Genomic DNA, 26895 nt, shown 5'->3' with positions numbered 1-26895 from the left:
GGATTTCAGTCCTTCACGGCGTAGTGTTACCAATTGTTTTTTTGGTGACTATGGTCCCAGCTGCCTTGAGATCATTGACAAGATCCTCCCGTGTAGTTCTGGGCTGATTCCTCACTGTTCTCATGATCATCGAAACTCCACGAGGTGAGATCTTGCATGGAGCCCCAGTCCAAGGGAGATTGACCGTTATTTTGTGTTTCTTCCAAATGCGAATAATCGCACCAACTGTTGTCACCTAACCAAGCTGCTTGGCGATGGTCTTGTAGACCATTCCAGCCTTGTGTAGGTCTACAATCTTGTCCCTGACATGCTTGGACGGCTCTTTGGTCTTGGCCATGGAGAGTTTGGTATCTGATTGATTGATTGATTGATTGATTGCTTCTGTGGACAGGTGTCTTTTATACAGGTAACAAACTGAGATTAGCTCCATACCTGTATAAAAGACACCTGGAAGCCAGAAATCTTGCTGATTGATAGAGGATCAAATACTTATTTGACTCATTAAAATGCAAATCAATTTATAACTTTTTTTTAAATGTGTTTTTCTGGATTTTTTTTGTTATTCTGTCTCACTGTTCAAATAAACCTACCATTAAAGTTACAGACTGATAATTTCTTTGTCAGTGGGCAAACGTACAAATCGGCAGGGGATAAAAATATGTGTGTGTATATATATATGTATATATATAAAATATGATTTTTTTTGATTGATGGCAGAAAAAGTAAAAAATTGAGAATTTTTATTGAATTTGAAAAAAGTAAAAAAACAAAAAACAAACAATGGTAAATTGTCAAATATACACGCACTGTATATATACTATATTTACACGAGTGTGTGTTTTTTTTATATATATATATATATATATATATATATATATATATATATATATATATATATATATATATATACACATTTTTACAAATGTATTTACTTATATTTTTAATCACAAGTTCTGCCATAAATTTTTACAATTTTTTTTTTTTACTTTTCTTTTTACTTTTTCAAATTCTGCCATCAATATAGGCCTGTGGGTGTGTGTGTTATATATAAATTTATACACATTTATTTCTTTATAAAGTATAAATACATTTTTACACATTTATTTACTTTACAATTTTTTATCAAATTCTGGCATCGATCAGAAAATCTGATTTTATGTATGATTTCTATACAGTGTGTGTGTGCATATGTGTGTGTGTGTGTGTGTGTATATAGATATATATATATATATATATATATATATATTAACATATGTGTGTGTATATATGTATGTATATATGTTTAAAAAAAGTGTATTTATATTTGAAATCTCAGTTTTTCAATGTGGTCTCAAATTTGGACCCCACCACATATACCATGGTACTGAATTACCATATTTATATACTAAATGCTATTTACAGTATTTAAAGAATATTGCTACCATGGTACATGTGTAAAACAACAACAACAATGTAGCATGTTAAACTATGGTTTATTTTGACATCAGAGATGATGTGATAAAGGTAAAACTACAGAATTAGTTTTTACACAATTTTACTTTATAGCTCAAAAATACATGATTGTATTAATCTTTTGTCAGAGCAAGACATTAGTAAATCAGGCATTTCTTTATTGCATCATATTGACAATCTCGTCTCCGTTGGTTACCAGAGCCCCCCCACCACCACCTTGCATTGGATGTGTGCTCTCAACTTATTATCCTTCCCTATCATCTTGCCTAAATTTAGCTCTCCATCTTTCTTTTTCCCTTTTTTCTTCTGCTTCCGTCCTCACGCTTATCGCAGTGAGAGATTATCATGTGTGAATATCTTCGTGTGTGTTCTGCTGAGAAGCATGCAGGACGTATAGTGTGGGAAGTGCGTAGTGCAGTTGTGATGTGGAGTATGAAACTGTCTTTGTGCTGAAGATAAACTCCAAGTCTCTGCGTTTATGCTTTTTAATAATGGAAATCTATTTTAATCTGATACTTAAGTCTTAATGTAGCTATAAAATCTTAAGTGTATCTATAAAAACACAGAATAATTTTATACTTCTCTTTCATAGCTAAGACGACTTAATGGACTTAGTATCAATTTTGCCTCCTATAATTCCAGAGAAATAAAAATAGAAACAAATGTTGACACACAGTAAGACTTTAATAAAGTAATAAAATAAATGCAGATACCATAGCTCACCTCATTTGATCTTGGAAAAATTTAATGAGAGATGTTTGAGTTTTAGAAATCACTTTTGATTGCAGATTTTAATCTTACAAAAACTGAGCATGGTGTGAGATATTTCTGAGATCTCTAGAGGAGACACATGAGAGATTTCCTGGATCTCCAAGAAGCATGAACTCCAGACGTTATTGAATCTCGTCACTGCCAATGAGAAACAATTAAGATATTAAAGTGTGTGTCTCAAATGTGATTTTCTGCTATATGGAGATTAACTGACATTTAAAATTCTGGGCATTAGTGATAAACTAATCATATCCGGAGTATGTATGTGGGTGTGTATGTACAGTATGCATATATAATGTGTGTGTATATATATATATATATATATATATATATATATATATATATATATATATATAAAATGTATATGTATGTGTATATATATATATATATATATATATATATATATATATATATATATATATATATATATATATATATATATATATATATATATATATATATATATATATATATATATAAAATGTATATGTATATATATATGTATGTGTATGTGATATTGTTTATCATATCTTTATTTTTAATGTTTTTCCATTTATTTATATTAGTAGTAGAAATGTTTATTTCCATATAATTTCAGATGTATTTATTTTGTTTAATTTTCTCTTAACCAGTAATTTAAAAGAAAAATGTAATCAGTCATACAAGTGGATTCATTTTGAGACTTGCTAAAGATTATTTAACATGTTATTAAATTATTAGTGCATTAGATGACAACAAAGGTAATCTAAATGTAAAAATAAAATGAACATACACAAAAAAAAACAATATCAAGTAAATTACAACAATTCTAATATGACTGATCACAGTAATGGTACCTATTCATCCCTAATGGCAAAGGCTAAGTATGATGCACACATTGCTGTGCTGTCATTTTTGTGCTCAATGAGGGAGCAACTATCCCCTCAATGAGGCGTATGCGCTCATAACAGCGTTTGTGTTTGTCAAAGCTTGCGTTTGCTGGTCCCTTGATGATATTGCAAATTCAGCTGAGATTCATCTGCGGCTTCTTTTTTCTGCTCTAATAGCTCTCCAAATGTTGTCTGAGTAACTTTGAGCAAACTGATGATCTGTCGGTCTGCTGCTGAGCGATTAGGGTCAGTAATGATGTGATTGTCAGGCTAGTGAAGGGAACTGAGTGGAACCGGATGCTTGACTGCCAGCATTAACTTCACTCAGCACAGGTGTGAAGGTCTGTGTATCTCCAGTGAATTAGTCATTTAAATTCCAGCTGTCGGATTCATAATAAAAGCAAATTGTCTCAGTAAATCCTTGTGATTTACTCCTGCTTGGAAAGTAAACCTATACTGCTTGAGGTAATGGATGATTGTTAACTTCCCTGTGTATATTACTCTTTCATTTCTTCTAAATAACTAATCTTAAAAGTAGTGTATTGTTTCCAATGATTTCAATTTTCACAAAGTCTGTAGTCCACCATTTTGTGGAATAAAAGAAATAACAGAGATTAAACGGATTACAGAATGTGACTTGAGCAGATAATCAGCCACTATCACACCTGAGGCAATAGTTTGATCAAAAAATCCATTCTAAAAGAACAAAGGAGAGATAATTGTTTTTGTATGTATGATGGTGTTGTACCAGGAGTATTTCCAGTGTTTTAAAGGAAATTCAAAGTGAGAAAGCTCCTAAAATGAAGAAGAACCACTTCTGTGTCCATGTAGAGATGCTCTGTAGATATAAAGCTCTACATCAGAGCAGACAAGCCAGGTTATGTTTTCCACCTCCTAATGTTTTCCATTGATTTCCTGGAGTCAGTGCTGTTTTTGCAGCCTGGAACCTCCCATATACTATTTTGGTAGCATAGTCTAATAAATATTAAATTTGATGTACAGTATATACATTACACCGTTAAATAGTTTGGGGCCTGTAAGATTTTAATTTATTTTAAAAAAATGTAATACTTTTATTTCACATGGAGCCATTCAATTGATCAAAAGAAAGAATAAAGACATTCATACTGTCACAACAGATTTCTATTTCAAAAAATGCTGTTCTGAGAATCCTGAAAAAATAACATCACACTTTCTACACAGATATTAAGCAACACAACTGTTTTCAACATTGCTGGTAATAAATGTTTCTTGAGCAGCATATCAGAATGATTTCTGAAGGATCATGTGGTACTGAAGACTGGAGTAATGACTGCTGAAAATTCAGCTTTGCCATCACAGGAATAAATTACATTTTAAAATATATTCAAATAGAAACGTAATAATAATTCACAATATTACTGTTTATACTGTATTTGTTATCAAATAAATGCAGCCTTGGAAACATACACACAGACACACAAAATAATGTCATTCCATTCAATAGTTTCCTGAAATGTTCCATTTTTGCTTAATTTTTACTTGTAGTAAAAGTAAAGCCTTTTGGTTCAGTCATATTGTTCAGTAGCTGTTTGACCGATTCAATGAGCTCATGCTGTGAATGATTCCTAAGACTGATTCAAACTGAGTCTTTTTGTGTGATTCATTACAAGAATCGCTTATACAAGTCTTTAATTCATGCTATGTTTTTTTTCTTGCAGCCAAAAACTATCGTTGTGAAAAAATATCATTGCTATTTTACAGCACTCAGGGTGGGTTGCACCAACAAGGACACGATTTAAAATAAAACCCAGATCAACAAATCCTTGATTAGCTCTAAACTTTGCTTAATTTAATCTTTGTTGGTGCAACCCACCCATAGTCATCCATCTCACTGCCATTACCATAGTATTTGGACATAATACCATAGTAAGTAAAACCATGGTCTTTTGGAAACTACTACAGTGGTAACGCCTCAATACTTTCTGAGACACCTACTAGTACATACCATTGAAAACAATAATGATACAGTAGGCTACTAACTGAAACCTGACCCGACCCAACTGCCATTGTTAAATTTATAGCCCGAACCCGATCTGAACCCAAAGTCGTTTTTTCTCCGAATAGCTAAACTTTTGAAAATATGTTGTATTTCAAACAAATACATGTAAAGGCTCATCAAGGCTCTGTCTACAAACAATGAAGCTGAGTTTATTTACTTAAGAACAGAGATTTTACCCCCTCAATGCTGAGAAATATAATGTAGCATGTATCTAAGCTATTTTATTAATAAAGGTTTCTGTGCTTCACAGTGTTTCTGTGTGCGCTGCGCCATCTCCGATCTCTGTGTGCAAGTGATGTGTGTGTGCGCATGCTTCAGTGAAAGCAGCACACTGTAGCTACAAACCCGAGCCCGACCCAAACCCATAAGCTATTCATTCAAAATAAACCCAAACCTGACCCGAAACCCGAGAGTATTTTGGGACCTTCTGGCTCGGGTCGAGTAGTAGACCTGCATGGTATTCTGTACCATGGTAAAGCACAGTACTGTTTTTTACTGTCTATCCTGATCTACTCAAAATGATCACCCCATCCCCGAACCACAAAACCAACCAGCCATCGCTCCCCTGTCCCATCTTCATTCCCCATCATGTCATCATTGTGCACTTAATGCTTGTTGTCACGGTGACTGAGCTTGTCCGGTTCCTCTCAGTTTCACCTGTTCTGGCTCATCAGACGCTGACACGGAAATGCTGACAGCTAACCACCCGTACCTGATGGTGTGTGTTAGCACTAGAGCTCAGGGCCCACGTGGTGTGCCTTTGCTGTCACATCAAGTTAGTGCGCTATAGATGTGACGCTCATTAGCATTAGCCACACGCTAATTCATCGGCTACACATTCCACTGTTTGATTGGTTGTGTAGTCACAGATCAAATATGAAGTGTTATCTGATTGCTGCTTTTGGTAACCAAGGAGATAGTGTGCTCGTTTTGAAGGGGGCATTGTGTTTGACACGTTGAACGTGTGTTTGTGTTAAAGGTTGATGCTTGAAGGTTGATTAGCTTTCCAATTAGTCTTCGTGTTATGTTACCGTGTGACCAATCTTTGCGTCCACGCGTGCGTGTATCTGAATGTTTGCGGTTGTGTTTAAAGACATGCTGAAATGCCCTCTCCCCAGTTTTGCACATGCTCACTTCCTATTTCAACGTCAATCTGACTTAATTAGCATGACAATTAGGGACTGCTGCCAAGGCAATCAGTTAAATCAATAATGCAGTTATGAGTACATGAATATTTCAGTACAAATTATCCATATTCATCTGTCTCATTTTCTTTCTCTTTCTTAGTTTTTTTCTCCGCGTGTGCAGACATGGGCTGTAAGTTACAGAAGCCCCGAGGGTCAGATGAAGCTCCGGGGAAGATTTTCTCCACCCTCAGAAGAGCGCAAGTGGAGACGCACTCAGGAGTGGCCTATACATACCACTTCCTGGATTTTCTGTTAGGAAAAGAAGGTATGAATGCCCATATCCTGCACATTTTATATAATATAAAGTCCCTTTGTAGGTGTTGTTTTTAATTGGGATTTAATATGGCCAGAATTTCTTATGGGTGATGAACTTTGACCCCAAAGGCCCATTCATACAAGGGACAATAACTATAAAGTTTTAATAATCATTCATCCTCACCACAACTGTAACAACTTACAAATAGGAACAATATCGTTGGAATTTTTTTCAGCTAATGTGCAATAAAAACATACTCAATCAGAATCCATCCAATTTTAAAGAGTTTGAACATTTTTGGCAGACACACAACTGTAGTGCAATATTTACAATAAAACGAACATTATCATCCATTAGTGTGTAATTATCTTTGTTGTGAATGGGGCTTTACTCTTATTTCTGATTAACTGTCATCTTTACATGTCATTATGGAAGTGGCACCTCTGGAGTATATATAATTTTGTGTTATTGCAGTAGACCAATATATAACTCAAAACAGACTACAAACAAAACAAACAAAAAAGACAGAAAAATGTTATTGTTAACTACTGTAAAACTAAAATAATTAAACATCTTTATTACCTCAAATAAAACTGAAATAAAAATATTAGAAGAAAAATTCAACTGAAAAAATGTAAACAACAAGCAATGTTGCTCTGGCAACTAACTGAAATAAACATTTAAGTTGAAATAATAAAATCACTAAAATAAAAATAAAGGTAAACGTGAAAGGACAAAAAGCACATACAAAACTTGAAAAAAAAAATGATAAATACTGTAAATATATAGGCCTAAATACTACCAAAACAACACTGATTGTGAATTATTCAGATTTTTTTCTTTAAAAAAAGGAATTACGTTTTTTCTTCTTCTTTAAAGACTTTATAATTCATGCATCAGAGGATTAATATACAGAGTGACATACAGCATAAAAATGATTGCTGTTTTTCAGAATTCAAAGCAACATCCATATTGATGATATGCATACGCAAATGCACAAACCCACCTTCAGATAATAAATTGTAAAGCTTCAAACTGAGAAGAAAAAAGTGTAAGATTAGATGAGAGAGAGAGAGAGAGAGAGAGAGAGTAATAGAGCAAGAGAGCAACCAAACAGTGTATATTTTTTGAGGGCTTATGTTTCTAAATATACTAATGCCGCTTTTGTTAGTGTGCTTCGAGAGAGGCAATAATGGATCCCGCTGAATTCAGAGAAAGAGGATATGAGACCGGATGAGAGAATATAAGACACAGATTGAAGTGGAAGAACAGACCTGCTCATTTTAATGACTTGAAAGCATATGAGTATATGGGCCATAGCCCATTACTGAACATAATTACAAGGATGTGACCATATCACTAGTTGTTTATTTTTTTGGGGGGGCAGAGATAGTAAAAGCTGAATTTACCTACATTGTGGGCACAATCCATTGGTCTCCAAGAAGAAAACATAATAAACATAAATAAATGCTAATAAACATACTAATGTCTTAATGAAGAATACGAAACGGACCACATGCAAAGGTTAGTGCGTAGAAAATGAGCTTAGAATAAAACAATAGAAGTCAATGGAAAGTTTTTCTATCCGCACCCAAGTTGGATACTTTAATGCATTTTATATTATGAACTAACAATGAACATTATTCTTTTAACTGCTTTATGAACCTTGGTTAATATTCATGAATATACTCATGTTAATGCATTACCTAGGATGAATTGCTTCTATGTAGACAAACGTCTGCTAAATAAATACTATTGCACGTTTTTCCACAACTGTCTGCAATACATTTTTATTTATAACTGGAATACTTCATTTTGACTAAATTGTGATTCAGTCACACCATTCAATGGTCATTATCATCCATAGCAAATTAGCAATGCATTATATCAGTATTTGTTTATTTGGTCTTCTAATCAATGTCAGTCATGCCCACGCTGTCTAGGCTTATTTAGCAGTAATGTAAATATTGTTAAAGTTAAAGACAACATTACCCGAACACAAAAGTGTGTGTGTGTGTAGGTGAGCATCTGAGAGTGTGACCTGGATCAAATATTTATTTATATATAAAATAGGAATATGTGAGAACTGGGACTCGTGGCAATCGTGGTGGTTCTGGACACACACACACACACACACACTCCAGGCTTTCTGTTTTAGCTGCTTATCGGTAGACAGGCAGGCAGGTCATTTATATGTAAAATTCACTGATGCCTACAGAGACACCGAGACAAAAAAAGAGTTTCACTGCAAACTGCTGTGACAGCGCGAGTGAGAGCCAGAGATGTTTGAATATGTTTGTTTATTTGTTTTAGGGCATCAATTTTGAAAGCAACAATAAGTGACTTAATGAATGTGAATGAATAACAGGGATGAAATAACAAAGAGGGAAAAAAACTGAGAGAGAGAGAAAATGCTAGGCATCCTTTAAAGATTATCTGATCTTGAAGATGGGAGGGGCTTAGTACTAAAATCTGGGATTTATCTGTTTGTGTGTGCGCTATAGAGAAAATCAGTCGCCCTAGTGACACTGAACTGTATTTATAGCCAAAATCTTGTTTTAATTGAAATTGGTCTATAAATAATGCAATTCCACTCTCTGTCGGGTTATTACTAAATAAAATAAGACCCCCAAGGACCCAACATCACACTCATAAGCAGCAAGAATCCCTTATACTTATGAATCATATAAACACTTACTTTAATATTTATGTCATATCAATATTTAGAGAGCAGTCCTGATAGGTCAGCACAGCAGGAGAAGGGACGGCTATCTAATAGATTTGCTACTAACACATTTAGTTCAAAGAATCATTCAGATGATTGGTTCAAAGAAATTGAATTACTATGGCATTTAAACACTGAACAACTTTGTTTTAATAATAAATGAGTAAGTGTTATTATAAAATGGATCTGGATGCTGATTGGTCAATTCAAATAATGCATGGGTATTAATTCTGGTCGATAAGCTGATAATTATTTTTGTGTTATGTCCAATCATTGATTTAAAAAATAAAGTACAAATCCTGTTAGACAGAACAGATCCTGTTAGATCCAGACAACCCAAAAAGGATATAGACAAGTGTAATTGTGCTACGACACTTGATATTTTAGTATAAAAACATATTTCTCTGCAGGTGGGGTTTAACTATTCGCCAAAGTCTCTGCTACTCATTTTTAGAGCTTGTACATTACACAGAGACTGAGGAATATTCGTTTAGAGGGCTGCATTCTTGAGGTGGAGTTTGTTGCTGAGATTGACTGTTTACCCGAATGTTTAACCCCCGACTGAGTAAATTCTGCTTTATAAAGGTGGAATTCCCCTGTAGTAAATATAGGGACAGATTATCCTATACTTGGTCTTTCAGGAGCAGTGAAATCTTCTGTGTTTGTTGGTCTCACACAAACAAACATTTTCTCATTCTCTCATGCATAGCATGGGTCTTTTGCCGCGGGCCTTTTGTATGATGCACTGGTTAATATAGTTCATGCTCTGGACTGGAGTAAGTTGATAGACGTCATAAAATCTAAGACACTTCCGCAGCTTCAGCACTACCTGATGATTGCAAACAGAATTTGTTATTTGGTGAAGTTTAATGGGTGTGTGTCATGACCGATACATGGGAAGTCGTGGCCTAATGGTTAGAGAGTCGGACTCGTAATCCAAAGGTTGCGGGTTCGAGTCTCGGGCCGGCAGGGATTGTAGGTGGGGGGAGTGAATGTCCAGCGCTCTCTCCACCCTCAATACCACGACTGAGGTGCCCTTGAGCAAGGCACCGAACCCCAAACTGCTCCCCGGGCGCCGCAGCATAAATGGCTGCCCACTGCTCCGGGTGTGTGTTCACGGTGTGTGTGTGTTCACTGCTGTGTGTGTGCACGTTGGATGGGTTAAATGCAGAGCACGAATTCCGAGTATGGGTCACCATACTTGGCTGAATGTCACTTCACTTCACTCACTTATGTCTTTGTACTGTTACACTGAACTGGATACTGAACATTTAACTCTGTTGTTAATGTAGTGTAGAAGATATAAGCTGGCTACGTCACCTCCTTATTAATGGCAGGAGGAGCCCTTCTCAAATCACAATACTTGATTCTGGGCAACAATGGAGTTTGTAAGAAATCACAATTTTATTGTCCAACACAGACCATCAAATGTTAAAACGCATCAATAAAATCCACAAAAGTAGGTAATAGCTCTCCTCAAGACTGCAAGAGGGTCGGGCCTGCTCTTATGAACCTCCTACCACCTGTAAGAGACAAAAGAAGAAAAACTAAAGAAAACCCACAGCATACACCGCAAATAAATAACCATTTCAGTGCCAACCTTTTGTGCACACCACACAACAGTGCCACTCCACCCAAATCACCTACACCGAAGGAGGTTTAGTATCGATGCAGGCCCGGCCCTGTACAAAGTCACTGAGCACTGCAACACACAAAAAGAGGAGAGCAGTACCACAGAAACAAAAAAGCAAATAACACACAATATTTAATATAATCACGTTAATTATCAATATAGAATAAAAACAGACACTAAACCACAATATAAAGCTTAAATAGACAAGAAACAGTGGCTGGTCTGCCCCTTTAACAAAGAAAACAGGCAGGTTAATACACATCAAGACAGCCCGCAATATAAAACAAACAAACAAAACATACATTATCGAAAGTACAACTGCAGTACAGTTACCCAATCTCAGCTCTCAATCCCCAAACATGATAGATAATAGGTACTATAAAACAAGAGCACAGATATTAACCACATCAAATAAATTCTCATGTATTAATTGCATCAAGCTCATAAGCAATCGGCCTCAGTAAAGTGTATGCTGCATTTACCATTATTCAGCATTCCATCACGGCCGTCAGCCCAGTGAAGGTACCGCAGCAATAAATGTTTGTCTGCCCCGCTTCCCAGACAGAGAATAAAAACCTCTTAAATAATCAGCCTAAAAGAAGAAAAGATCACCTAAAAATGGAATTGTGCCATCAAGGTGCAGTCATTCAACGCAAACAAAACCACACAGCTAATAACATACCTATGTGAAAGGGTACAGGGGCTGCACGTCGAGCACAACATCAAAAACACGGCAAAACTGCAGAAAACACCCATTTATGCGGTCTTGATCATATGACTAGCCACCTGAAACTGATTGCTGGCCAGTCTCCTCCCACATTAATTTTGCTTTTAAATGTGATCTATCTTTAGTCATATTTGAGAGAGTGACATAATACATTTTTTGGGTCCAAATTAGCGTGTTAGAATGATTTCTTAAGAATCATGTGACACTGAAGACTGAATCACACATTTGCACTCAATTCACCTATACGTTCATCTTGCTATGAACTGTGCAGTTTTTTATTCAGTGGAAACACTAATAAACCCCCCTCAGAGTCAAAGCGTGTTCAGACCGTCAGAGTTTTGTTTAAACAAGCTCCTCACACCTCTGAAAGATGATTGCAGTCAAGCAGTGCTCAGATTACAGCTCGCTGCTGCCCTTAATAGTGCTCTGAATAATGAGCGCTGGAAATTAAGTTTAATTACTGATTCCAGAAACAATTAGCCTGTAAAACAGTCTCACCAAAATACTTCTCAAACAATTTCTACAGCGATTCAGTTTGTGCGTCAGAAAGCAAGCATATTAACACTTTATTTGAAAGAGATGACTGTGAATGAAATGGTTCACACCTATCTTTTCATTTCTGTCTTACATCATTCGTCCCCCCATTTCGGCTTTGTTTTGTTGAGTATGTGGCAGGAGTGTATATATTAAATCATGCTGAGAGAGTGGTATGAAAGTATACTTACATTAGTCATCAGTTACGTCAGTTTTGGTGTACTGATATATGCTGACTTATGATCACCAAGGCTGCATTTATTTAATTAAAAATAAAGTTCAAAATATGTTTTTTTTTAATTGTTTGTTTCATTATTGTTATTATTTTAATATATACACTATTATACAGTAAGTAAGTTGTCACAATGGTAAATGTAAATTTTTTGAGCAGTAGTAGCTGTGTCGGGACCAGTGTTGGTCAGTACTAATATAAATTTGTCAGTAACTAGTAGTGTAACATCAGTAATAATATTACAGTTACCATCCATAAAACAACTAGTTACTTAGTTTCTATTGATGCCTCAACCCCTTCTGATTTGAAATCCAAAAATTCAATAATTCCCAGATTTATTTTAGTAATTTTCATAATTTGCACAGGCACATGAAGTCACCAGTGCAGCAGGGAAACTATATGGAAAAGCTAACATTCAATGAATGGAAATATTGCCATTACATTGATTTTGGCATTGATTTTTAAGTTGTAGCATTAGTTTACTCTGGCATTCCATAGCGTGTCCACCCACATCCCTCTGATCCTGATATACATTGCATTAGAAAATGAAACATTTTCGTATGATTTCTTTTGATAAAATACATCATAAAATATAATCGGCTATGGGTAACAGAAATTATAGCTACAATTAGCTTCAAGCCACACAATTAATGAAAATAATACAACGCTTAAACGTCACTATCAATCACCACTGAGCATTTGTAATAACTTCTAACTGCGATCCAATGTGCATTTTGGTGAAATGATGAGGCAGAAATATATTTTAGGAACATTTTAGAAGAATTTTGAGGGAAAGATATGCAATTACAACTTCTGTGGGGCGTGAAAGAAATGTAACTAGTAGTGTAACTAATTACTGTTGCCAAAAAGTAATAAGTAACATGATATTAATTTTAAAAGGAGTAACAAGTAATACATTTTTTTGAGTAACGAGCCCAACACTGGTCGGGACAAATGATGATATTTGACAGATAGATGAAATGTTATATGTTTTTTCTTTCTCTGACTCACTCTCTGTTTGTCTCTTCAGAGGTGGCAGTGTCTTCGTTGCTGTGTCTGTCGTCAGTCAGAGAGCTTCCGGTGCAGGTGTGCGAGTTGTATCAGAAGGGGTTCGTACTGGCTGCTGTCCATCCCTTTGTTCACTCCTGCGGCCCTGCTAGTGCTAACCTTCAGAAGCAGTTACACCGGGCTGTGCTCATCAGAGAAACACACAGGTATACACTAGGAATGATATAATATATACTGCTTATTGCACACAAACCGTGTTCTGTACACATCAGTAAACATTTCAATTAGTAACATTTTTGTGCATTATACAGTACTATGTTGCATTATTTAATCAGTGAGTGGTGTTCAGTGATGAGACGGGATGAGAGAATATAAGACACGGATTGAAGTGGAAGAACAGACCTGCTCATTTTAATGACTTGAAAGCATATGAGTATATGGGCCATTACTGAACATAATTACAAGGATGTGACCATATCACTAGTTGTTTAAAACTGAAAAGATTACTTTGCATTTTAGTTTGTCTGGTCAATTAAAAATTGTGACACACTACCATTCAAATGTTTAGTTTTTTTGTTTTGTTTTGTTTCCAGTTCAGCAAGGATGCATTAATTTGATCAAAAGTGACAAATTTGTAATGTTACAAAAATTCCTATTTCAAATTTTTCACAACAATATTTAGCATCAAGTTCAAGTTTATTTGTATATCGCTTTTTACGATACAAATAGTTGCAAAGCAGCTCTACAGGAAATTAAGTTTCCACAGTATATTTATATATTGCAAAACCTTAATATAGTTAACTTATGGCAAAATTTGGTAATTCATTTTGTTGTCTGAGCGTTGGCGTCCTCTGAGGGGTTGGCATCATCTCTTCTCAGGTGTTTGATCATCTCAAATCATTTATCAATTTATCATGTTTTCAAAATTGATAATAATAAGAAGGGTTTCTTGACCAAATCAGCATATTAGAATGATTTCTGAAGGATCATGTGACACTGAAGACTGGAGTAATGATGCTGAAAATTTAGTTTTTCCATCACATGAATAAATTACATTTTAAAAGGTATTAAAACAGAAAAAAAAGCTATTTAAATTTTTATATTTCACAATATTACTGTTTTTACATACTATATACTGCACAGCAGCGGATATTATCCAAGTCACATGACAGGAAGGGGAACGTTGTTTCCAAGGAGGTGTCATTTATTTTACTTTGATGAAAAATTAAGAATATTTTCTGCAATAAGATTTGCATATGAATCATTTACAATAAGACCAAGTTTGTGCATTAAGAAGGTAAACAGGGTCTATTTTGGATGTTCAAACGTGACTTTTTGTTTTTTGTTACAGTGGTTCTGACAGTGGCATGCTAAACTGGGTTGAGCCTCATCTCATGACAGATGTGTGTTACCTCGGTCACCAGGACCCTGACCCAGAAGTCATACAGGGCTATGTGAAAAAGGTTAGACCCTCTTTAAAAGTGCATTTGTTTTCATTCAAATCGAGAGCAGCAGGTCAATTCGTTTGTCATTTAGTTACTAAATTTTAGTGGCACACTTAATGTCATCACTCCATTAAAGATGACACCGAAAATCCACTTACTTCAAACTCTCTCTATCGTGGTCTTACAATACGGCTGTAAAATAGAAAACATAAGCTGACAGGCTGCTCCATAGACACTGACACCCCACATTCATCTGCCATTCCATTAGTCATCACCCCCTCGCCTTTTCAGTAATTGCATTTATCTGGAGATAAACACTGTTTGACTGAGTGTTTGTGTGGAAGTGTTTGAGCCGTGTGACATTTACTGATGATTTATACGTATGCGTGTGTGTGGTGTGACAGTATGATGATTGGAAAATATGGTTTTCATTAGCGTTTCCTGTCACAGCTCCACAGAGCTTATTTTAAAAGCATCTGCAGGAAAAAAAAATTACAGTGTCCTCTAAAAACACTGTAAAATTATTCATAATACATTGGAATCCACTTACTTTCATTGTCAGCTTTGATTGGAACAGGTGGTAAAAAGATTGATGAATATTTCACTTCTTCTGTTGGTCCTGGTTGTTTTTGGGGATGCAGGTGCAGGATTTGGCTGATCAGGGTGATCTGTTTGTGGGGTTTTTGCCGCAACCCGGTGGAGGTCCATATTTCCTTGGTCACTGGGAACCAGAGGATCTTTCCTCCTTGCACTCCAGTCCCTGTTCTGTTCATCACAGCAGCCGACCTCCGACCCTCAGCCCTGCGAGCGAGCAGAGCCAACAGGATAGAGACAATGGGGATCAACGAAACCAGAATCGTACAAACTTTAATTCAGACAATGAAGACTTTATGAACCACAGCTTTCAAATTCAAAGCACTGAGAGCAGCCAGTCCTGGAATAATCAGAATCCTTTCGCTGAGAACCATCAGTCTCCTGATTATCAGTACTTAAATATTGAAGGTGAAAGTACGCAAGCTGAGGATTTGAAGAACCAAATGCCATCTCATGAGTTTATATTAAGCTCTTGTGCACCAGAGCCACATCAGACCCAGAGCACAAGAATACAGCCTGACTTTCCCAGCTGTGATTTGGCAGAAAACAACAAAAGAGAGCACAGAGAGCAGGTCAAAAGCCAAGACAAGCACAGCAAGCGTAGCGGAACCACCCCGATGCTGAATCGTAAGTGTGCAGTCTGTTGAAATACAGAGAAAGGTTTGGGTGTGGGGGACTATCCACCTTTTTCTTCAACGTGGAAGTAAGCCTATGGGTGAGACTTAGGTAAATAACAAAGAGAATAACAACGTGCAGTAAACGGTAAAACTGTTTGCACTACAAACCAGTCTGTTCATAATTAAGATAATACATTAAAATAATATGACACACCAATTTTCAATATCAAGCAGCAAAACGAAGTGTTTTGTACAGCTAAAAATAGCTGGACGCCGATGAGATCGGAAGCTAGACCCATAGAATTTACAAATGGCCACGCCCATTTTTATGGCAAGAAAAAGGTGGATATATTAGATTATATCTAGATCATAAATTATATATCAAATGAGCCAACCAATTTTTAATTCCTTGGTGTGTAAATATTTGTTCTGAAAATAATCTGATTCTATGGAAGCACGTTTCCGCCACTGAATAAAAAAAATCAAAAAAGGTTACTGCGACTTTTGGAAAAGGAATTCTGACTTTTTTTTGTGAGTTATAAAGTCAGAATTGCGTGCTATAAACATGCAATTGCGAGTTAACTCCAGTCGAGTTTTTTGGGGGGGGGGGGGCTGATATGTTCTCAGAATTGTGAGTTTAAGCCTATATCTCACAATTCTGACTTTATAACTCACAATTCAGTGAAAAAAAAGTCAGAATTGCGAGATATAAACTCGCAATTGCGAGAAAAAAAAAACAGAATTGTGAGTTTATATCTCGCAGTTCTGACTTTATTTCTCAGAATTGCGAATTTATATCTCACAATTATGACTTTTTAACTCGCAATTGAGAGTTTATCACACAATTATGAGAAAAAAAGTCAGAATTAAGAGATAAAGTCGCAATTACCGTTTTTAATTTTTATTCAGTGGCAGAAACTTTTATTACTTTTATTACAGAAACAATTATTACTAGTGATGCAAATCTCAGTATAAAAAATAGACAAAGTAACTGTCAATGTTGTGTCTAAAATGAAAGTTACTCAAAATTAAGTTCTTATTTAGATGAATATTATCAGTATGATTCTCAATCGTGATGTTATGTGAATATCAATGTAAAATTGTTGGTTTATAATTAGCCAACTAATTTATAATTTGGTTTATCTGACTTTTGGAACTAACGTGTAGCAACGACATATAGAAGTCATAAAACACTTACTAAATATTTGTCTGTGTATGTGTAGGTGTGCAGGTCTTCGCGCTGTACAACCATACGAGACTTCTGTCAGGTTCGCCAAAGATCTTTTCTCTGAGGGTTCCACTGCAGGTGCACAGGGAGGCGGGGCTTGTTAGCTCGGTTGACTCCCATTGGCTGGACCACATGACGCAGCACTTCAGAAATGGCGCGCAACTCATTGACGGCTACTTCAACCTTGAAGATGATGCAGGTACTGGAGGTGTTGTGACATTTTACAGAGTTTTCCTGATTGTAAAAACATACATTATACTAATACATTATACATTTATTCTTAAGTGAGTTTTAATAAAATAAGGATAAACTTGTATATAAACAAGCATGATAAAAATGCATAAAACCATATAATAAAAATAGAAAAATACAGTTTTCAAATATTTTAGTAACCTGCTGAGAAGATAACTCTAAAACAAATTAGCAACTATTCTTATCAACATTTTCCAATTCTTTTCTTGCTCTATCTTCAGCATCATCTTCCATTGTGGAGAGTGTTTTTATCTTCCAAAGTGCTTCAGGTGATGCCGGGCCAACCACAGTGTATGACGCCATTGTAGTTGAGCAATGGACTGTTATTGATGTAAGTCTGCAGTGGTACATCCCAAATTCAATTCATTGCATTATCTATGGAACTTCGACACCGTTCTTCTAACAAACTGCCTTTTAAATGAATGCAGACATATGTGCACATTCACACAATATGTCTCAACAGGACATTTGTGAAATGCTTTAACACACTGTTTAAATGACGCTTCTGTTTTGCAGGGTGTTGCGGTGAAAACAGACTACATCCCTCTGCTCCAGTCTCTGGCTCCGTATGGCTGGAGACTAATGTGTGTTCTGCCCACTCCTATCGTCAAAATGAAAAGGTTCCAAATCCATACTAAACCCTTAAAAATGTTTTAATGATTTTGTTTCTTACACAAACAGCTTTTTCACTTCATAAAATGTTAACTGATCATGAGTCATGTGGATTATGTGTGGATTTTTGTAATGTTTTTATGAGCTGTTTGGGACCATTTGTGAGCAAGTGAAATAATGCTAAATTCCTCCTAATCTGAATGAAGAAACAAACTCATCTATATATTGGATGGCCTGAGGGTGACAACATTTTCATAAAAATTTTCATTTTTGGGTGAACTATGCCTTTAAACAAGAGCATTACATTCACTGTTGCACTTCAGGGGCTAATAATAGGATAAATATTACCTGAAAAAACACTTCCCAGTCATATCAAAAGAAAAAAATTATAATTCTTACACATTTTATACCTCTGATTTATTTTTGTATTAGTGATGGAAGTTTGGCCACGAAACAGATCCTCTTCCTCCAGAGACCCACGCTGCCTCGCAAGAAGAGAGACTTGACGGTGTGTATACATGGCACAAAGTTTATTTCTGCTAAAATTAGATTTGAGCGGTCTTAGAGAACTGTGTGAAATTGTAATCGCGTTGTCAGTTCACTTTAAAATCCTCAAAAGTAGCTCATTGTCTGACAGTTTGTGTGTATGTTTTCCAGAAACTGCACCTCAGAGGTCAAAACAAAAGGAACGTAAATAATAAAAGGACACCAGAGAGGGAGATATCACCACTGGCAACAATTGAGAGAGAAATGGAACGAATGGAGAGAGAAAACACAAGTCTGATGAGACAACGTGAGATTATCCAGAAGGAAAATGGGCAGAATTTGCCAGAAAGCCCAGAGAGAAGAGATCAAGCGGAAAGGACAGTGGAATTCCACAAGCAGAGGATCGACATCCCAAACAAAAAGGATGGAATTACAAACGGCAATCAGGAATTAAAGCACACAATTACATGTGGTAAAAATGAGGACGTGCGAGCGCTCGTAACAGAGAGGGCTTTATTCTCTGGAGTGTGCTGACAGTATTAATTTATGGATATTTAAACATTACAATAACTTCATGTTTATTCAGGCACAACACACTCTCATCAGGCCCGTGTCTGGGCATATACATCTGCTTGCAGAGTAATTGTCCTGTAAGATTGCAAAGAGGTGTTTGAATCTTGCTGCTCTTAATTATTAGGGTTTTTAAGGTGCATTGCTGTAACAAATGGCAAGAGATTTGAACAAATGTGAAAACATCTGTTCGGAGCTCTGAATGTGCTAAACGCTGACCAATGTGTTAAAACTTGTACCTGTATGAATCTGTGATGTTAACTCATTTATACAGTATTAGCATATGCAATACATCGTGCACTAGCTCAAATGCATACACTCCACAAGATGCTCATTTATTTAATCAGTATTACATCAGTTAATCCATTTATTTATATAAGTGAGGATGGCAGTAACTAATGTCTAAATTTGTAAAGTAACAGTTATAGTGAATGTCTGTGAGACAGTTAATGGTGTAAATAAAAGCTCTCAATAATGGGCTTCATTTGCAGCAACAGCTTGCCGTTTTCTTCTGTTTTCAGTGTCATTTTTCAAAACATTTCAGCACTATTGGAGGTAAAGATCTTGTTCATCAATCCAGTTTTGAAGAGCCATCCTTCCCATGACATGGGAGATAATTATATTTTATGAACTCAATTTTAATTGGAAAAGTTCCCAATGACAGTTGTAATCCTGCTTTACAGTCAAAAATGCCAATAACTTGGCGGGACCAGGCTAGAAATTAATTGTTAAAATGCCCAATATATGACATTGTATTTCCAGATTTGTACAATGTGATTGAAAGAGTTTCAGCAAAGAGTCTTTAAGTATAATTTAGGTAGATTGGAGCTGTGCTTGCAAACCTGGAAATAGCTGCCCATGGGATGTTGCAAATATGGCCGCCAAGTGAACTGACTTGCCTTGAAGTGATACTTCACCTAAAGAATTTCTCACCCTCAAGCCATTCTTTACATATAAAACCTTCCTTCATCTGTAGAACAAAATCAGGATAAAAAAAAAACATCTTATGAGTCCATAATATGCAAGTGGATTGAACCCGCAGTTGACCAGAAACCGTTTTATAAAAAGTAAAAATATTAGTTTTCTCACACACACCGATTGTTTTGCTTCAGAAGACATTGTTTCATCTACTGGGATCATATGCTCACTTGGTGTGGTTTTTGAAGCATCAACTTTGAGGGTTCAAACCACTTGCATCATATGGACTCACAGAGATGGATTTTTATTTTTTATTTTTTAAATCTCAGTTTGTTTTCAGAGTTCCTATTTTTGGGTGGAACATCCCTTTAAAGGGGACAATGTTTAGCACCTTTCAGCAAATTAAGACTATATTGATGAGCAAAGATGGGCGTAGAAATTAAAGGGATAGTTCACCCAAAAAAATTAGAATTCTGTCAATAATTACCCTCATGTCGTTCCAAACCCGCAAGACCTTCGTTTATCTTCAGAACACAAATTAAGATATTTTTTAATGAAATCTGAGAATTTTCTGATTTTAACAATGTCCTTACTGCGTTTCTGGGCCTTGAAAGTGGTAGCTCCCTGACAGTCTATGGAGGGTCAGAAAGCTCTTGGATTTCATCCAAATATCTTAATTTGAGTTCTGAAGATGAACAAAGGTCTTATGGGTTTGGAACGACATGAGTAATTAATAACAGAATTTTGGGTGAACTATCTCTTTTGATTTCTATGCCCCTAATGTTTTTAATGAATAAATACGTGTTCTAAAATGCAAACAACATAATTATACACAGACCTCTAAAAACCCAGTGCAATCTGAGAATGCAATCTTTCATCATGCCCTTGAAGCAGGATGCCTATGCCGTTAACCAGCAAATGAACTATAATGCAGAGCATTACAACGCTGGTTACGGTCAATTGGTTGAGTATCTTTAAAATGAGGTATAACAAAAATAGGGCATAGAGTCTGGATAATTGTCCTTTTAAATGTGGAGAATGCAGACACAGTGTCTGTTGTGCGCTTCAACTGATCTCAAAGGCATTACTGGTCCATTGCCGTTTCTATGATGATGCAGATGCATCCATTGCTGTGAATATCTGAGCTACCACCATTTCTCAAAAATGATTTTGTCCTCCGACAGGCCGACTCTCTTCAGGTCAGAACTCACTTTCTCTATCATAGGAGGAGGGCCACAGAGATAACACAATGTGTGCTCAGGAGCTACATAGCGCTCAAGTTCCTTTTCTGATATCCTTCCCTCTGTAGAGACACAAGAATATCTCATGTGACAAATCAGGTCTGAAAATAATTTAATTAAAAGGTTGTAGGTTATGGATGGTCAAATAAATAAATGTAGATGTGTGCAACTCACTTATGGTATAAGACTGAAGTTCCTGCTCTATATCAGAGCTCTGCTGAGTAACATGGAAATCACAGGAGAATTTATCTGGTCGTTCGTGACAAATGTCAATAATGTTGTTCTGAAGACAGAAGATATTTAGAAGTCAGTTGGCAGCTTCAATCTCACTTCAGGGACAAGTCAAGGGTACATACATACCTTGAAGAGCAGCTCTTTGGTGTTCTTGGCGCTGTAGCACAGGTGTGTGCGCCCTGGAGTGTACCTGTGACCATGAGTCTGTCTGAGCAGATCAGCTGCATGCAGCAGGATGGAGTACAGAGGGTTGATGCCAACACCACCAGCTATCAGCAACAGGTCCACCACAGGGTCTGAAGGTTGAAGGTCAAAGTAGAAGTTACCTCCCACCCTCACAGCTACCTGAGCGTCCACAGAGCACTGAAACACAGCAATTTACAAAAAAATATTGAGCAAATCGTGGCATACAACAATTTATATGTAATGTAGATCCCTACAGTCCTGGTATACAAAGAAACTTTCATAAATAAAGGTTAATAAATAAAACAAGTTTTCTTCTGCAAAGTAGAATAATTGTATGAAAAACTGTCCACACTGTGCATGCACAAGCAATTTCTCTTGAAGTCAAAATAGAACAAAGATTTGCAAACAGTTTACTTTTGTAATGATACATGTTTAGGAGTGAAACAGAATAATGAAAAACATACTGATTTCCTTAAGCATTCCAATAAACATGGAATTTACCATTTAAAATAAAAACAAAGAATGAAAAACTGAACTTTACATATTACCACTTAGGTTTTTGGGGGGAAATAAATGAATACTTTCAGCAAAGATGCATTAAAATGATCAAAAGTAACTAAACATTTATAATGTTACAAAAGATTTCTATATCAAATAAACGCTGTTCTTCTGAACTTTCTATTCGTCAAGGAATCCTAAATAAAAAAATGATCATGGTTTCCACAATGATATTAAGGGGTGCATCAGCACAGCAACATTTATAATAATAAGAAATGTTTCTTGAGCACCATATCAGCATATTAGACTGATTTCTGAAGGATCATGTGACACTGACGTCACAGTAATAGTTGCTGAAAATTCAGCTTTGTCGTTACAGGAATAAAATACATTTCAAATAGAAAAGAGTCACTTAATATTGTAATAACATTTCAGAATGCTACAGTTTTTACTGTATTTTGATCAAATAAATGCAACCTTGGTAAGCATAAGAGACTTCTTTCAAAAACATAAAAAATTCTTATCAGCCCCAAACCTTGAATAGTAGTGTTTATATACTTTTTAATTCATTCACTCACTTTGGTGTGAATCCAGTGTGCTGGAGGATGGCGTGTGTATTTGACGGCCAGTTCAATCACTCCCTCTCTCTGCAGCAGACCAGGACTCGAGCAGATAGAGAAGCCGCCCACTGAATCCACACCTGGGATGAAGAAATCCACCCTGTGAAAAAGGGTGCACTTCAAATATAATATATGACACACTGCTGGCATACATTATATGAACTTAACTGCTTACCTTATGCATCGACTCCACATGTTAATGATTAAAATCTAACGTACTCCAAACTAACAACACAACTACATAAAGTACTTTTAGAAAGTCGACAGAAGCAGATTATTCCCACACAGTAACATGCCAGCACAACTAAACCCATGTGTCCAGTATTACGTACGTTAATAATACTTCATTTAAAAAAGTAAAGCAACACATACGCTTTGAGAGTCACCATGTGTGTACACAGAGCATGAATAAGTGATAAGCACATATGTCAGGACACACACACACACACACACACACACACTCCCACTCGCTCTGCTCTCCCTGACTCATGTTCCTCATATTCTTTAGCAGGAACAAAACATCATATGGTCTGGAGGAGTTTCTGTGCATACATCTGCATAAATCATCGCCTGACTTTTTCACCTCACTCAGACTCTCTCAAAACTCACACACATTCACAACAAATGCAATAAGGCACAATGGGAGCGAGAGCAGAGGTGAGAAAGTGTGAGGAGAGGTGGATGTAAGAATACATCTTCAGGATTTTGCATGGTTTGCTGATATCACATCTCAAGCTGAAGTGAGAATTTTGTCTGAGAGGAAAGCGCCATCTCGTGTCCATTTTTCAAATTGCATGTCTTCTCAAATATTAGTCATTATTCAAGTGAATCAGAATGAGCTTTATTGGCCAGGTATGTTTACACATATGAGGAATTTGTTATAGTGACAGAAGCTCCACAGTGCAACAGAAAGACAGCAACCAGACAGGACAGATAATAAAAGAATAATATACAAATAGGCAATGTACAAAACACAATATATAATATAGACAATTATGTGTGTACAGGTCTGATATGTGCAAATTTGAAATGAAAAAATAAGTATGTGTGATGAATAAATAATGTATGATAGTGTTGTGTGTTCCGCGTCTATTGTCAAGTGCTGAAAACGTTTGAAGTGCTGAAAACGTAACATTTACGAACAGTACTCCCTTGGAACTTTTTATTTTCTTGTGAACCCCATCATATTATACTGGATATATTTTAGTTTTGTCATCAATATTAGATGTTTTCAGTACATATTTCACAAAATTCTTACCACTGTCCAGCACGGAAGCTGAAGTCAGAATGTGGTACCTTCAGTCTCAGTCTCTTCACTGTATCAGATTCATTCGTAATGTCACTAACACGTGCAGAGAAAAGCTCCTGGATACACACAAAACATAACATGTCTTCATAGAGAATGTACAGTAAAAATTTAGCCTCTAAACATTTTAAATGCAATGCATTATGCCATGTGAATGTACAAATGGGAGCCATTATACATTCCTACACCTGTACACATTTATTGACCGAAGTGTAAAAAATCTACAGTATGACAAGAAAATCGGCACAAGATGTTAATGAAATAACACTATAGAGTACACATAGACAGATAGATAGATAGATAGATAGATAGATAGATAGATAGATAGATAGATAGATAGATAGATAGATAGATAGATAGATAGATAGATTCATCTTGAATTCAGCCTCATGACAAAAATCAAATGACACACTGGCTGACTTACAATACTGAACAAATGTTTGAACTTTCACCTATCACCTTTACAACATTTGTTAACCATTTATGAGGAGTCACAGCGTAATCAATGGTCAACAGGTCAAGGGTTTCATAAAGAAATCTAAGACGGCTAACCTTTTGTCTATGAACGCTAGCAGTTCTCTCTAGATGGTCAGTCTGTCTCCTTGATGACATTTTTCTGAAACCAATTTAGAGCAAAAATTACAGGCTGTGTCTCAAAACCCATCGAGCTCCCTACATGCTAAACAACAAAGTTTGGCTTAGTGGCCAGCTCACTTGATTTTCAAACACAGCCACTACACCCAAAGCCTCTAGAAAGAGCTCCAGGTTCTGGATACTCACCGTGTGACTGTGTCTTTACATGAACAGAAAACAGCTGGTCTGACCACTCCTGATCCACTGGCCACCGTTCTTACAAAACACGGGACACTCATGATATGACGGGCTGATCCCTGTCAGACACCTGATTATAATATCAGACCGAAAGCAGTTTAGTTATTGAATTTACATAATAATATCCAACAACACTGAAATCTGAAATGAATTTCTGATGTGAAGTGACATTCACACAGTAAACAATTAAACCCTGTTATTAACTAAATAATACGTTTTGAGTTCAGTATGCCTTAAAATATTAAACAAATGAAGCGGACAAAGCATAAAGAGCTAATAAGCTCACGAGGCAGAATGCTTCTATAAACATCATTCACCTCTGTCACCGCGGTGATGTTTCTTCTTCGTCTGTTTTCGGTGGGTGAACAGATTCTGTAGCGCCGCCCAGCGGTCTTCCCTCAGTTTGGAACAAGTGCAAAACATTATTAAATAATATAAAAAGATTAAAATGCCATTGATAAAATTGTATTATTGTATCTATTTAGGATGCATACAGCGCTAACTATGAAATTATCAGTATATACATACCCAAGCAAGACAAAGGTGGGAATGTTTATGACTACGGTAAATTATTAGTGTGTAAACAGCATAAAAGTAGCCTACTTTTGACTGAAACAATGCAATTTGCTTGTAAACACAATACAGAAATATTTTTGAATGAAATAAGGCAATTTGCAAACAAGTCATTATCGTAATTATTAATCGTGCTTTTAAAAAACACAAAAACGCATGAGCCGAATTTAGCACATAAAGATTACATAGCCCTAGACTACTCAGATTAGGTTATTTTGCTCAAAATGAGCGTTTCTGAACTTCCCCTGAACCATGTGAAGAATGAGGAGCCCCTGGTGGCTAAATAAAACATCACAAAGTGACTGTTCTTAAACAGATGACAAAATTAGAAATAGCATGCATAGAAGTTAACACACAGGCTATTTTCTTTATTAAAAGTGTTTTGTGTTTTCAGTGTCGATTCTGGTGGACAGGAGTGCTGCTGTCACGTAAATGTCATGGAAAGTCACGCCAGATCGCATTAAAAACTGGAAGCAACTTTCAAAACGGAGCTCGTGAGAGACGCATCAAAGCATGTGATGGCATGCCATGAGCTGATGAGAGAGAGATTTCATTCATTTATGATTAGACTAATCAATGTTGCAGTTAGCTACCCCTCATAATAGCTTTTTCTGATGTTAAAATGTCTGTATTTTAGCTAACTATTTCAGTCTTCATTTAAAATAAATCAAGGAGTGTTTGCGCTTTACAAATGTTCCCCAAATCGACCTCCAGCTGTCTCTCAATGTCACCTGAAAGCGCGCGGATCTGTGCAAATCATAACATCTTATGACATCCGGATTTTTAAATTGTTTTTAACGGAGATTGCAAGTTTTTATGACAACTTTGCACCGTTTTAATTTTAAGACAGCACAAAGAATTGAGTGTATATATACACAACTGAGAGTGCTTTCACGCAAATGTTTATTTAAATAGGCTTGGCTGTGTGATTATAAATATGCAGCATGTTATTCGAATTTCAACATTGTGTGCATCATATAAAACAATAAAAAAGTCCATATAGCCTATTGTTTATTAATATAGTGTAATTTAGGCCATGGTAAACTTCAAAAGACCTTCAAGATTCTGATTAATTATTAGTTGATATTTAATATCACCTGCATAAATCATTTTAGTTTATGCTTCAGCCATAATATATTTTTCTCTTTTTTATCGTGCTCCTTGTGTTAATGAGGTTTTCAAATGCAAATGCAAAACAGACAATATCTTGAATAGACCTCTTTTTTGTGGGGTAATAATAATAAATCAT

The 26895-nt window shown here is 36.0% G+C and overlaps 2 protein-coding genes across 2 annotated transcripts; one reads left to right on the top strand and one right to left on the bottom strand.

Moving 5' to 3' along the window:
• Window positions 1-6443: 6443 nt before the first annotated feature.
• LOC306846943 (raftlin-like) lies at window positions 6444-19203 on the top strand (the record flags this gene model as incomplete). Its single annotated transcript, XM_079380656.1, has 9 exons — window positions 6444-6585; window positions 13458-13641; window positions 14787-14898; window positions 15522-16101; window positions 17315-17518; window positions 17793-17902; window positions 18088-18191; window positions 18616-18691; window positions 18841-19203. 9 exons carry the CDS (start codon window positions 6444-6446, stop codon window positions 19201-19203), a joined length of 1875 nt encoding a protein of 624 aa, XP_079236782.1.
• LOC306846944 (oxidoreductase NAD-binding domain-containing protein 1-like) lies at window positions 19170-25436 on the bottom strand. The gene is made up of 8 exons (XM_079380657.1): window positions 25391-25436; window positions 25023-25143; window positions 24795-24858; window positions 24195-24301; window positions 22895-23036; window positions 21759-21995; window positions 21573-21681; window positions 19170-21460 (listed from the first exon to the last, which is right to left on the bottom strand). Exons 2-8 carry the CDS (start codon window positions 25112-25114, stop codon window positions 21303-21305), a joined length of 909 nt encoding a protein of 302 aa, XP_079236783.1. The 5' UTR covers window positions 25115-25143; window positions 25391-25436; the 3' UTR covers window positions 19170-21302.
• Window positions 25437-26895: the final 1459 nt, after the last annotated feature.

This window comes from Barbus barbus, assembly GCF_936440315.1.
Source record: "Barbus barbus genome assembly, chromosome: 27".
Classification (NCBI taxonomy): Eukaryota; Metazoa; Chordata; class Actinopteri; order Cypriniformes; family Cyprinidae; genus Barbus; species Barbus barbus.
This window is presented reverse-complemented; position numbering and strand designations above follow the sequence as displayed.